Source organism: Geotrypetes seraphini, chromosome 12 (genome assembly GCF_902459505.1).
Source record: "Geotrypetes seraphini chromosome 12, aGeoSer1.1, whole genome shotgun sequence".
NCBI lineage: Eukaryota > Metazoa > Chordata > Amphibia > Gymnophiona > Dermophiidae > Geotrypetes > Geotrypetes seraphini.
The window spans coordinates 5,841,630-5,856,042 of record NC_047095.1 but is presented as its reverse complement, the minus strand read 5'-3'; the positions used below and the strand labels follow the sequence as shown (position 1 = coordinate 5,856,042).

The 14,413-nt window shown below is 42.4% G+C and overlaps 1 protein-coding gene across 2 annotated transcripts in view; it reads right to left on the bottom strand.

Moving 5' to 3' along the window:
• The window catches only part of NR5A2 (nuclear receptor subfamily 5 group A member 2), a 255,326-nt gene extending 241,728 nt beyond the window's left edge, over positions 1 to 13,598 (bottom strand). Inside the window, exons 1-4 of one of the 2 annotated variants that reach the window (XM_033915244.1) lie at positions 13,033 to 13,598; positions 12,813 to 12,956; positions 9,158 to 9,276; positions 2,463 to 2,604 (exon numbers count right to left, since the gene is read on the bottom strand). In XM_033915244.1, the coding sequence (XP_033771135.1) occupies positions 2,463 to 2,604; positions 9,158 to 9,276; positions 12,813 to 12,894 (343 nt within the window). In that variant the 5' untranslated portion in view covers positions 12,895 to 12,956; positions 13,033 to 13,598. The remainder of the gene's footprint in view (positions 1 to 2,462; positions 2,605 to 9,157; positions 9,277 to 12,812; positions 12,957 to 13,032) is intronic. The other variant, XM_033915243.1, reaches the window with a different exon arrangement.
• Between the last annotated feature and the right edge of the window lie 815 nt (positions 13,599 to 14,413).

Below are 14,413 nucleotides of genomic sequence, written 5' to 3'. Positions count from 1 at the left end.
GGGGCAGGCGAAAGGAGAGTCGGGGCGGCCAGAGGAGAGTCGGGGCAGGCGAAAGGAGAGTCGGGGCGGCCAGAGGAGAGTCGGGGCGGGCGAAAGGAGAGTTGGGCGGCGACGAGAGAGTCGGGGCGGCATGCGCGGTATACGGGTGTGCACGGTATATAAAAATTTCTTTACATAAATTACAGTTTCCCGCGCGCTATACCCGTGTGCGCGTTTTACACGGGTGCGCGGTATATGAGTGAAAATACGGTACTCTCCCATTCCCTTTTTCCCTCTGTTCTAGTAAGTCTGTTTGTATTGCTCTCCCTTTTTAAAAGTTTTTTCATTTGTATTTTTTTAAATTAATATTTTATATTGTAAACTGTTTAGGTATATATTTGATAAACGGCATATCAAAAGAATAAAGAAACTTGGAAGCTTGGATGCATACCTGCGCTTCAGCTCGCCCAAAGTGTGGCCTTGGGCGGGCTTAAGCATCAGTACACATCTCCGTAGATGCAAAACAGATGCCTTAAATGTAGGCCTGCAAAATGTTGTTGTCTGTCTGGGAGTGTAGACAAGATTCTAAATAGGACGCCGATGCGTGATTGACATGCGATCAGTGGCCGCTTCTTAGGTGGCCATCGATATCGGCATCCTATACAGAATCTGGCCCTAAAAATATATCTTTTCCCTGGGGGGGGCACGTTTGGAGCTGGAGGGTGGGCGTGGTGGTGCTAATGATTTAGAGCGTGGGGCATTGTTGCGCACTAATGGGGAAATTCTAAAACTGGCACCTAGGTTAACTGATGAACGCAAAAAAATGGTGAGGTTGAAACGCCTACTGGTGTCTAAATAAAAGGTGCTGGAATCACGCCTAAGTAGGCATTTTTATGCCACTAAACGCCAAAATAGGTGTGGCCAATGCTAGAAATGGCATTAGGCAGCCTAAAGCACCTACATGGGCGTGGGTCACGCAAAGATAGGCACTGGAAATGTAGATCTGGAAAACCCTTGCTTCCATTTCTGGTGCCTATCTTTCCCGTAGGCGTGATTCTGAAACTGATGCCAATGCATGATTGACACATGATCAGCGGCTGCTTTTAAGGTATCAGCGCCTCTTACCGAATCCAGCCCTAACTGAATACTGTAGGGTTAACATGGGAACTCTTACCGTCTACAAGATGGGTGGCGGTAAGGGCTCACGTGATAATATTTTTAACGGCCATATGCTAATTGTGCAATTAGCGCATGGCCATTAATTCCGGAAACAGGAAAATCTGCCTGGCTGTGGCAAAAGTGGCCTTGGCGTGCGGTAAAGATGCAATAAAGCAACTTTTGCCGTGACTTTAATTATAAGGGCCCCTTGGAGAGCTGGTAACTTTGGATCATATTTTTTTCTTTACTACTGTTTCTGTTTACCCCATTAAAGCACATTTTATTAACAAGGCATGTTTATTCCTGTGAATTGAAAGACAAATCTTTAGGGCAATTAAGAACATTTCCAGAAGATTAAACACATCTGGTGAAATGTGAGAAGTGTCCACAATGGCGTAGCTAAGGATGAGAGGCACCTGGGGCAGTGGCATCCCTCTCCCGCCCTCTTCCCCTCCCCCACCTCCATTCGCTCCTTTCCTCCCCCTCTTGTTGTGCATGCGTGCCCTTTCCCTTTCCCTCTTTTAACGTTCCTGGCACAAGCAGGAACCCTAACCTGCTGCTCGCAACATCGTCGGCTCTTCCTCTGACATCTCTTCCTAGACGTGGGTCCAGGAAGTGACATCAGAGGAAGAGCCGACATTGGGGTTGCTGCTCCTACCGGGAATGTTAAAGAGGCACGGGGGAAGGGAAGGGGCATGCATGTGCACGATAGTGGGGGGGTGGGGAACAGGATGGGTGCCGGCACCCGGGGCGGACCGCCCCATTTGCTATGCCACTGAGGGTCCACAGTATCAAGTGAGCATGTGCTAACAATCTTTAATTTGTCTCTATGAAATAAGACAATATATTTACAGCTGTGCCTGCAAGAGAGAAGCAAAGAAAGATGAAGAATTAGAGACTTAGGCCCTCTTACTAAACTATAGTAGCTGTTTCTACTGTGGCCCAGAGTGCTAAATGCTCCAATGCTCATAGGAATTCTATGAGTGTCGGTACATTTAGCGCTCTGGGCCACAGTAGAAACTTTTACCGTGGCTTAGTGAAAGAGGGCCTAAGGGTAGAATATCATGAAAAGTTATCTCCCCCCCCCCCCTTTTATAAAACTGTGAAAGAGGTTTTTAGCACAGATTGGCATGCTGAATGCTCTGCGCTGCTCCTGACACTCATAGGAACTCTTAGTGTTGGGAGCAGCAGAGAATTCAATGTGCTAATAACCTCTTTCACGGTTTTATAAAAGACGGGGGTGGGGGGGGATAGTGTAACGTTTTTCTGGTACCTGAAATTCTTCCTGTAAGTTACTGTATGTTTGTTTTCTGCTTTATTCTTACCTTCTAGTTTCATTCCCACGCTTAAACATTTCTGAAATCGACAGTAAGGACAGCGTTTTCTTTGCGTCTTGTCAATCTGGCAGCTTTGATTCTCTATACATGTGTACCTTTTGTTGTTCTGCACTGTTCGCTTGAAGAAACCCTAAGTATAAACCGGACAACAAGATGCATTATGTTTCATGAGGCAATGTTTCATTGGTTTGGTTTTATTATTATTTTAGGGCAATGGATTTACCATTCAATACTTGATTATGTTTTGTTTCAGCCAGACCTTCTGCTTGCATGTCAGGCTATACTATAGCAGAGTTTTGATGACATTATGTAGTGTATGTTCCAAGAGTTCCTCCAAATCTCATTGAAAAAATAAAAACATAAGATAAGCAGTGATGAATTAGACCATCATTGAGCCCAGCAATGTTTCTGACAGTGGCCAGTCTGGGTCACAAAGACCCAACTGATTTCAAAAATTTGATCTGCTTTTCATTAACAAAATTTCCCCGTTGTAATTTTACGTGGACTTTTCCTCCAGAAATTTGTCCAAACCTCTTTTGAAACCCACAATTCTAGTCACTTGGAGTGTGCGACCAGAAAAGTTTTGATTTGTGTTGTTTCTGGTGTTGTTTTCAGGAATGTTCATTGTTTTCATTTATTTTCTTTTGTCATGTAGGAAATAATGTTGTTAAGAATGCACACACTTTTGGAAAGAAAGTACACTCTTTTGAAGGAACACACACTTTCCCCCGGATTCTATATATGGCTCCTAAATTTGCATGCTAAAATCTATTCTGGGCATGCTCCCTAGATTCACATGCAAATTAATTGGCCGATGAGTCAATTAACATCAATAATGGGCTGCTAACAACCAATTGATTTTAATTAGCTGTGCTCTCTTCTATAAGGCATGGCACCTAACTCTAACAGCGGGTAACTCAAAAGGGGGTGTGGTCATGGGCATATCAGAGCATTCCAAATTACACGTGTTGTAACGAGGGTGTGCTGAAAAGTTCTCAGCCCAACCAACCAGCTCCCTAAATTCTGAGCATTATTTTGCCACTGTAGCTGAAAAGAGTGTTATCTTATTTTGTTAAGTGTCAATTTGCAGAAACAAAATTCTATGTCTTGACATTGTTTCAGATCATTGATTGAACCATATATGGGAAGCTTCTTTATCGCTACTAATGGCTGGGGAGTCAAATCAGAGCAGTTTTCAAAGACTTCTGTAATGAATTTTAAATACATATTCAGATGGATTCCACTATGATTGCTGTCAGTCTCCTAGCTGCTCGACTAGGGTATCATGTTTGCATTTGCATTATTACACTATTATATATGTATGCTATGTTTACACAAGATTACGTTAACCATTCTAAGTAAGTATGTTATATTTACACTCTCTTAAATAAGTTAACCATTACAACTAAGTAATCTATATTTACATGCATCCTAAATAGCTCTAGCAATGTGTACTATATTCATCCTATTTACTCTCATCCTAGATAATTTTAGTTACACTCGTCCTAAATTAGTTTAGTTTCATTTACCAAATTCATCATATCCACGTCATTCTCTTCTTGGTTGGGCTGAGAACATTTCAGCACTCCCTCGTACAGAATACTGCCTCAGCATGCCTAAGTTGGGCACCAGCATTTGCACCAGATTTCAGCAGGAGTAAACCTAGTGCCAAACGTTAGGTGTGGGAATTGGCACTAAGCATCACTAATAATAAAACCCTAAGCGCGCATGCGCACCCCTACCTGCATGATCCGTGCTCTGTAGCTCCATGGCTTCGCAAGCGCAGTAGAAGCAGTCAGTGGTGGTTTCTTCTGCGCATGCAGAGGCACCTTAAGCAGGGACACATGGAGGTGACTCCCCCCCTTCCGCCCTCACTCCGTCTAACACAGCGCGGCCCGCGGTCTGGCCGGCTCCCTTACAGTCCCTTGCCGAAGTTATTTTTAAGTTCAAAGCCACTGCTGCGGCTCCTCTCACTAGCCGCACCTGCGTCAGAAACCTCTCTGACGTCACGTCAGAGAAAAGGCTTCCAAAGCAGGCGCAGATCGTGAGAGGAGCCGCCTTGGCAGCTTTAAACTCAAAATTAACTTTGGCAAGGGACTGTAAGGATGCCAGCCAGAAACAAACAAAAATGCTGCTGCACAGGGAAGTGGAGGGGGAGGGAATGCTGCTGCACAGGGAAGGGGTGGGGGAAGGGAAATGCTGCTGCACAGGAAAGTAGGGAGGGGGGAGGGAAATGCTGCTGGTGAGAAAAGGGGGCTGGGGCTGGAAGTTGAAAAGGAAAAGATGGGAGAGGGGGGCTGGGGGGGTGGTAAAAATGGGTTTGGAGCTGGTACTGAAAATAGGGAAGTTCATTAGTTCAGCAGCCAGAACTTTGATTTATAAGGAAGGAATAAGCTAAATATTGCAGTACTGAGGCTTGTATGGATGCTGCGGGGATAGTAGTCGCGGGGACGGGACGGGGACAGTGATTGCAGGGATGGGGCAGTGATGGGGACAAATTTTTTTCTCTGTGTCATTCTCTAGATCATATCTATGAAAGTTTTTTCCTCTTTTGAGTCTATTGTAAAAATGTTGGTATCTATTGTCCTGTCTTTGATTCAATAAAAATGAGTTATTTTATACTTGGATCTTTTATTGTATATGGCCTAGGACTGTATATCATAGGCAGATTAAACACGCATAAATAAGATAAATAAAACAGAAATTAGTGCACATGGGGGGGGAGGGGGTCTTTTACTAAGGCGCACTAGCCGATATAGCGTGCGCTAAATGCTAATAGCATTTAGTGAGCGTTATTTAGTGCACGCTAAATCGGCTAGTGCGCCTTAGTAAAAGAGGGGGGTAGGTCTTTATCCCCCCTTTTAGGAAGCCACGTTAAGGTTTTTTTTAGTCTGGCTGTGGAGGTAAAAGCTCTGACGTTCATAAGAATTCTATGAGTGTCAGAGCTTTTACCACCATGGCCGGCGATAAAAAAAAAACCCCTAAAGTGGCTTCATAAAAAGTGTGTGTGTGTGTGGAGGGGGAGGGGGGATACTGATCAAAAATCACCCTCTAATGGTGCTCAATGGTTTTGTGGAGTGATGTATCATATTGTGTTGGAGTGATGTATCATTGTGTATTTCAAGATCTAATAAAGATTAATTTGAAAAACAATCGCCCTCTGATGACAATTTTTGTGTCTGTTCTTAAATATATCTACTATTTAGAAAATAACTATTAACTGATAGTAACATAGTAGATGACGGTACTGTACTTCGGGTCCAACTGAGATTTCGGCAGTTGGAACCCAAGCACAGTACCGGGTAGAGCTTTGGATTCTTGCCCAGAAATAGCTAAGAAGAAAAAATTTAAATTGAATCAGGTTGGGCAGACTGGATGGGCCATTTGGGTCATTATCTGCCGTCATCTACTATGTTACTATGTGAAGACAACTAGAAAATGTGTTGAAAAATTAGACACCTTTTTGTCACTTGTCTCTTTAGCTTTCATAATGAAACTGTGCATGTGATTGTAAAGTGTCTAAAGATGAATTTGTATGAAAAATGCATTGTATTTTATTGTACTGTGTGATATCCCTGTTTATTATGCATGTTAAATGAATAATGAAACGTTATGAACACAACTGGAAACTTATGAACACAACTGGAAATTCTAGGTAAAGTATGCAAATGAAACCAAAATAACTTAGGCCCTGTTTTACTAAGCACGCAGCCCAGAGCGCTAAATTCTCCGATGCTTCTCTGGCGTTCGTAGGAATTCTACGAGTGTCAGAGCAGCGTCGGTGAATTTAGCGCTTCAGACTGCAGTAGAAACCTCTACCTTGACTTAGGGTTCCCTTTACGAAGCCGCATTAGCGGCTTCAGCGCACGTGACTTTTCATCATGCGCCAACCCCCGTGCCACCCGAAAAACTACCGCCTGCTCAAGAGGAGGCGGGAGCGGCTAGCGCGGTCGGCAATTTACCACGCGCTATTACGTGCGTTAAACCGCTAATGCGGCTTCGTAAAAGGGGTGAATATCCAAGAACCACAGTGTAAACATTGGTTATTGAGAAAAGAATGGCTTTTTCACACTAAATCCAGCCATATTCCTTTAGTGATAATTTGAATAATGTCTGTATTGCAGTTTACTATGCTTGGTATTACTGAAAAAGCTATTTAAAATAACGTTCACCTAAAATGTTCTGAACTCATCCTTTGCTTATTCACTGCAGTCATGATCCAGTGAAACAACAAATCTAAGAAGCTAAAGGTGATGTTGCTAATGGTGAGGGAAGTCAACAACTGTGCTGGAGAAGGACCGAGGTAGGGATTGAGTGGCATTCATTTTAGATCCCTGATCGGAGTTACAAAGTCAATTTTAATCAAAACTTAAAAGTAAAATACATTTATTGAAAATCTTTGCTACATTTAGGGGCTCCTTTCACGAAGCCGTGTTAGCGATTTAACGCATGTAATAGCGCGCGCTAAACTGCCGGCCGCGCGAGCCGCTACCGCCTCCTCTTGAGCAGGCGGTAGTTTTTCGGCTAGAGCGGGGGGTTAGCGGGCGCTAAAAAGTTGCGTGCGATAAAGCCGCTAACGCAGCTTCGTAAAAAGGAGCCCTTAATTTTATAATACACAATTATGTAATTATGCCTTGACAAAATTATAATAAACATATTACCATATTATCAAGAGAACCCAGTTGAACTGGTGCCACTGTGGCACCAGAAGGTCTCTGGCCAGAAGGTCTCTGGCACGATAGTTCTAGGCCCAGGGTTCATGAGATACAGTGTCTCTGGCTCAGGAGTCCCAAGTTACAGGTTATTTAGTCTGGGATTCCCAAACCCATGGGTGCTGGTTAGAAGAATCTCTTGCCCAGGGATCATGGTTCCAAGGATCATGGGACAGAGTGTCTGTGACCCAGGAGTCTCAGGCCAGAGGGACTCCCAGGGGCTCTTGAACCTGGGGGGTCTAGTGCAGAGAAACTCTTGATTTTTTAATTTCAGTTTCAATGGTTAGAGCTATGACTTAACAGTAACTTTGTCTCTATGAAATTAAGCATTAACATTTAACGAGGCATTTTTAGCACATAATTAAACTTTACAATCATTTTAGCATATTAGGTTTAGACGACCATGCATTATGCATACCATTAGCTTAATTCATTGATAGCAATGCTTATTATTTATGCTATATTTAAATAATTTTAGCACTGAATTTTTAAGACCAACTTGATTATGCAAGGGGCTGCTGAAAAGTTCTCAGCCCAGCCAAGAAGAGAATGATGTGGAGCCATGAAACTTACGAGTTATTCCATACTTTTCTTGACCCTTTTCATTTCAGTGATATGAAATGAATCCAAAAGTGTCAAGAAAAGTGTGGAATAACTCGTAAGTTTCATGGCTCCACATCATTCTCGTCTTGGCTGGGCTGAGAACTTTTCAGCGCCCCCCTTGTTCTGGCTCATAGGTTGATAAGTCTTACTTGCTGAACTGTAATTTTAGTGTGGGCTATAAATTCTTTGAAAAAATTAACAGACTGCCATAAATTTTACAAAAGAAGAAGGGATAATACTAGATTTAAGTAATGATTACGAGAATTAGAGCACTAGATAACACATAGTACTTATTGCTTCATATTGACCGCTACAGTTTTAGCATCCTATGTTTAACTTCAAAGTTATACGTAATTTCTCTACCGATCAGTTTTCCAGTGCAGCAGAAGGGACAAAGATTTAAATAGAGCCTCTCTTTACTCATTGGTCAAATGAATAAAATAGACAGTTCTTTGAACTTAAATTCATATGTATATTTCTTTATTACGGATCAGTTTTGTCACTATATGTATCACTGGCTCATATTGCTACTCGGCATTGAATATTGTTTATACTACACACCCATATAATATTGCCAATAAAAATTCTTCATAATTTAAAAATCCTTCTGTCTGTCATCTAGATTGTTGCCATAAATAGAATTTTATGACAATTTGTTCTTTTCTTTCAGGAAATTATATTCTTGATTTATACATTATATATATATTTAAAGTAGAAAAGATTTATATGTCACATAAATCTCTTTTTCATATTGGTGAGAAAAAAATATCTTTAGTATTGTCATATTTGATAATGTACAATTAAAGAATATTTCTACAGCTAGAATGTCTTTTTTTTTTTCCATATGGAAATACTGTAATGATAAATAGGGGCATCAATCGGGATCAAATAAAAATCCTTCCTTGGACACATTTTGGCACCAAAAATATTTAAAAGTGGAACTGTTTTCTACTTCAGCGTCAAAAAGCAAAAGTGCTAAATGTTTTTAATAATTCAGTAGTTAATTAAAATAAAGTAGTAAGACTTTCCTTTCTCCGTTTTTAGGAGCTATTAGTATTTGAAATGTTCAAAAACATTTTTTTTAACCCCTGTGAACTTAAATAAACCAGGGTGCCATAGGAACCCTGAATAAATACAACATTGCAATACGTGAAGAATGGACATAGCATGACAAATAGGAAACTGAACTGAAGCAAAGATTTCTTCAAAAAGATGCAAACCTTTTATGCAAAAATGTTAAAAACAACAACAAAAAAAAACCAACAAAAAGAAAGCAATAGGGTTAGCAATCAAGCAAGTTTAAATCTAACTAATATTTCACATTTCTAAAACTGCTTTCTTTTTATATTGAACAAATAAGAGTCAGACCTTGCAGCTTTCACAAGTAAGTAGCCCATAATGATATCCGGACACCTTGTCTCCACAGACTGGACAGAGTTCTTCTAAATCTTCATCATAGGAGTAATTCAACATTTTAAACTGAGATACTGAAAAAAAAATTTTAACATTAGATTGTAGTAGTTGTATCAGTTTCAAACAGCATCCAAAACTGTGACGACTTTACCATAGCTTTGTAGACTCGGTTCCGGAATGATCCCTATCACAGGTAAAATAGAACTTTACTGCAACTCAAGTTTCTCTCATCGTACATCGCTTACTTTCCAAACATGCAGTTTAACTATCATATTTTAACTTTCTTCAAAATCAAGAATTGGGAATTTTTAAAGGCTGAACTTATTTGAATATTATTTAAATCACCTTGCTCTGCTGAGACATCTTGAAATGCACTACATAAGAAGAGAAATGGGGAATGTTCGGCTTCATGGATCTAATTTTAATCAAGCAGAGGTTTTTATTTAGTTGTTAGGTCTTAAGGAATAGTTCACCTTAACTTTGACTCTGGGGAATTTAATAGAGCCACTTTTTCCAATCACTAGGCTGCTGTTTATTGGTCGCTTTCTTATAAGAGACCAAAATGATTCTGGCCAGCCCTGCCTGGAAGTACATAAGGTTGGGATCTTACTGTTAGCTCTCAGAACGTAAATGTCCAATTAGCAAACTTTTAAGGTGCATAAACTTTAGCATTCTGGCTACCTATAGCACCATTGCACTGATTTATTCCTTCTCACTCTGAAGACTATATATGAGATTATCATTATCTTGAAAATGAATGTGTTTGCCAGCCCTTATTTCATGCAATATCGGCAATAACTTATAGACAAATAAACAACGGCACACGGGAAAAGAAAATGATTGCCTTCTGAAAAGGATCTCACTTTGCCGCCAACCTTCCCGAGCACCGCAACTCAAAGTGGCAAATTACGGCCAACAAATCCGAGCGGAGCAATCTGCAGACAACATCCACGGTTTGAGCATAGGTCTTTGCTCTTCCTGCTTCACACCTAAACTTCCAAAGAATGGGGGTGGGGGGGGGGGTCACGGTAGAAAACGGAATGAAGGCAACTCCAAGGAGCGCTAAGGAAATGGACGGATTTGGAATGATGAATCCGGTTAGGTGAAGAAGAGACAGGATACTCGTGCAAGTCCCCAGCGCTCCGCCAAGGGAAGGACAAGACCGGGGCGGCTTCTCTTCCCATTCATCAATCACATCTCCGGTTAACTGGGCCAGGCAGTGGGGTACACGCGCTTTCATCTGTTTCCTAAATCTTACACCTGTCAAAGTTAGAGTCCCTCCTGTGAATCCAGAGATAGGGAAGGATGATTAGTGTGCCCTCTCTCTCCTTCCTCCTCCTCCTCCTCCCTCCCACCAAACCCCCAAGAGTTTCTGAAATCGTCCAGACACCGAAATGCAGAGTTATGTGGAGTTGTGTGTCAAATGAAACAGAATTAGGAAAAGCTTTGTCGCAGAAGCAGTTAGAAATATCAGTGGAGGAAATTTTGCAATAAATCTCTCTCTAATGTCCTATTGGAATGGGTATGGTCAAGCCTTTTGATTTTTTTTTTTTTACACCAGTTTTGGTGGTATATATTTAAAGAAGAAGTTACAGAAGAATGGACTTCGATTTATTAATCATATTATTGCAGCCACAGACACGGTTTGGTTCGAAGAGAAATCTCCCGCAGTTTGACTGCTTTATTCCTGATATTAACTTCTGGACACTGATCATTTGTATTTTGCTCTAGGCAACAGAAAAAGCCCCCCCGTTCCTTTCTTTAAATGAGTAATAAAAACAAAATTACAAAAGCAGTTGAGGGGGAGAAATCAGAGGAAGTCGGTAATTATTTTGACAATGCAGCAGGCTCCATACCTCAGGAAATGATACAAGAACTGAAAAGATCAAGCAACGTATGCTTAAAAGGAATAATGTGGCAAATATATGTCCCTTACCATGTCCCAAGGAGTTTGTCATTAGCCATTAAATGGGAAAACAAGGCCCCCTTATCGGGTTAATTTCTAGACCATAGAAACAGAGTGGATGGATTTTTAATTTGTTGCAATGGAAAGGGGAATTTTCAAATTTGTTCAGCAACCTGGAGCACAGAACCTTAATGGAGCTGACCAAAGAAGGAATCGTTAGGAAATTAGGAAATGATTTACATTTTGTTTGTATAACTGAAAGCAACGCTATGACAATTTCTAACTTTTGAACTCTTGGGCTGTAGGCAGAAGTTATCAGGGACAGACTGAATACGAAAATCCTGAATTCCGGGAATATAATTAATTTGTCAGTCTTAGGTAATGTTTAGGTATTCAAAAGGCAAATACCATTATTTATTTCCTAGGAACTGAATGTCACGTTATAAGTCTGAATAGAAAAAAACCCATAGCTGGACCAAACTGTAGAGATCTTGCCATAGCCAAAACAACAACCTATGCAGCAGATTTCAAATCCTATTAAGAAAGTGAGTTTGCTGGAACATAAAAGTTCAAGTTCAGAGTTCACATGAATTCGTGTGATCCAGGAATCACGAAAGTCTTATCGTTAGTATTATTAATATTATTTTAAGACTAAAGTTCACTTACATCTTTCTTTCAGGAAAACGATATTTCAAAAGAATCAACCCAGACATGATTTGGAGCTCCAAGGAAGAAGAGATCAGAATCTCAACAGCCCTGAACATCTGATCGCATGGGGTGACTTCCGCCTGGCATTCGCGACCCCTTCTCTCGACTCAAATTCTTGATCCATTTAATGGAATCCAGATCTAGGGCTCTTTTTTTTTTTCCTCTCATGAATATCCTCAGACTAGAGTCATCGGAGTGTATTTATTTTCCCCCCCTCAGCAATCACGGGCAAGGAAAACATATGGGACTGCAAATTCCCCATGCATCTTGGATTGAAGACTGCGTCAACTTTTTTTTTTTTTTTTAATCAAGGTTTCACTTTCCAGATCCAGACCTGCCACTTTATGCCCGATCCTCTCAGTCAGCCACAAGAGCCCCTCTCTGTGGTGAGCACCCCCAATATTGAACAAACTCCTTGACTGTGCCCAAGGAGGGGTCATTTCTACAGGATTTAGCATCCCCCAGTAATTTAGAAAAGTTGGCTCTTATGGAGCTAACCATACACCCTTTTATACCTCCGCTTTCCACAGCCCCCCCACGGAATTTAACCGCGCCAGGCTTCAAGTTTCAGGCGCTTGCTTTTTTTTCCCCCATTTCTTTGCCAGACATTTCCACTTCACTCAGCACTTGCAACCCCCAACTAAAAACAAAATCTCCCTTGCACCTTTACTGAACCCTGCTCCTCATACCTCCAAAACAATCCTTATATCTAGATCACTTCAATCACCAAACTCTTCTGCTCTGATTATCTCTGATCAACTGCAATAGGCAATTAAGTACTGTATAAAAAATATTGAACCAAATAAAAGTACTGTATTGTCCCTAAGTATTCCTCAAGAAAGATCTGTCAACTTGTGGGCAGAGGAGCGCTGCAGAAATCAGGGAGCCTGGCAAGCCAACCTCCGGGACATCTTTGGCCTCGACTCCCCAGCCCCGGGCTCTCGAAGCAGACGGCACACCCAGAAACACCGCGGCCAGGGCAGCGGCTGTCCTTACCTTGCATGGTCTCCGGCATCTGCCCCTGTCCCCCATGCGATCGGGCGAGTCCCAGGGCTTCCGCCTCCACTTTGGGCAGCATGACAGCGCCGCGGGCCGGCCCAAGGGGTCCGTGGTCGTCTGCGACTCCGACAGCACCTGCGCACAAAGGCGAGAGAGCCAGGTTAGCCGGGCGATGCCGGGAGGGGCGGGATCAGGCGGCGGCTGCAATTCTACTCACCGGCGGCGGCGGCGGCTCCTGGGAGCCTGGCCTCGGTGCTGCGAACAGACGAAGGACGCGGCGGGCGGAGCTGAGCGCACGTGGGGCCTCTGTCTTGCTCGTGCGTCTAGGTGTCGCTAAAAGCCGCGAGGCACTGCGCGTGTATGTCTCTCAGTGCTGCTCTGTGGGTGTCTCCCTCGGATCCACTGCCTGTGCAATGGCTGCTTCCACGGATAAATAAATCTGTATTTTCCTATCTAGCATGTGCGTTTCTGGGCCGCCCTTTTAGAGCGGCGCTGGTGGTGTATTTCTCTTTGTAGCGCTGTGTGAATCTCCTTCCTTGGGCTATAACAGTGTGTGTTTTTAAAAGCTGTCACTGCCTGTCCCTCTGGTTGCACTTTTGTAAGCAACGCATCGGTCTCTTTCTTTCTGTCTCCCTATCTGAAAGCGGCTATCACTGCCTGTCTGCGTCTTACAAAGTGTGACTTGAGAACTGAAGTTCAAATCTTTCCTTTCAGCTTTGTTTACGCAATCCTACAAAGAGAAGCGCACCACGGGAAGGGGAGGGAGGGGGCTCTGACGTCGACCCTGACCTAACCAATCAGGAAACAGGCGAGGGAGCAGCTCTTATTTCTAAAGCTGCTCTCTCAGTCTTTTGCAAAGCTGGCTAAAAAGTCACCCTCATATCTGTTTTCTGCAGCGAAAAGCGCACCCCCCCCCCCCCCAGTCACGGGTACAAACTGTGAAGCAGTGAACGATAATCGATTTACAGGGGTTCACCTACTGTACTGAATGTTGAGGAAGCCGTGCAGGGAACTCCAAAGCCTTGAACTGTGTGGCCCCAAATGACAACATTGCTCTTGAGGGGGATTTAAATGACTTTTTACAAAATGATCGCATGCTTTGCTTCTCTGAACGGCTTCAGGTGCTCATTCCAAAAACTCTTCACATAGAAAATTGACAAACGTGAGAAATGCAAGGAAGAGTAATACATTCTCATAAAGATCATCCAGTTATTTTCCTAATCCTAAAAAAAAATTGCATAGTTTATTTACTGCACACGGTAGCAACCACTTAAACTCATGATGGCTTCATAAGTCCTTCAGCAGTGCATGTAATGTAAGTTATCTCCTAGCTGTGCCTATATATAGTTTTTGACCTGAAATTGCGTGCTCTAGAGTGGATGGGATCCTGCCTTCTCGCGATTCTCGAGAATACAAGAACTTTGCTGCGAGATTACTTTAAATGATTCCATGAACGGACTTCAGCCATCAGTGACCCATCTGAACAGACTCCGCATATTCGTCTCTGGGGCAATTTGAATCATGGGCAGAATTTGAAGATTTCTGAAGAACAGCTGACCTGTATTTAGCCTGCTCGTGTAAAGAAGGAGAATGAAGTT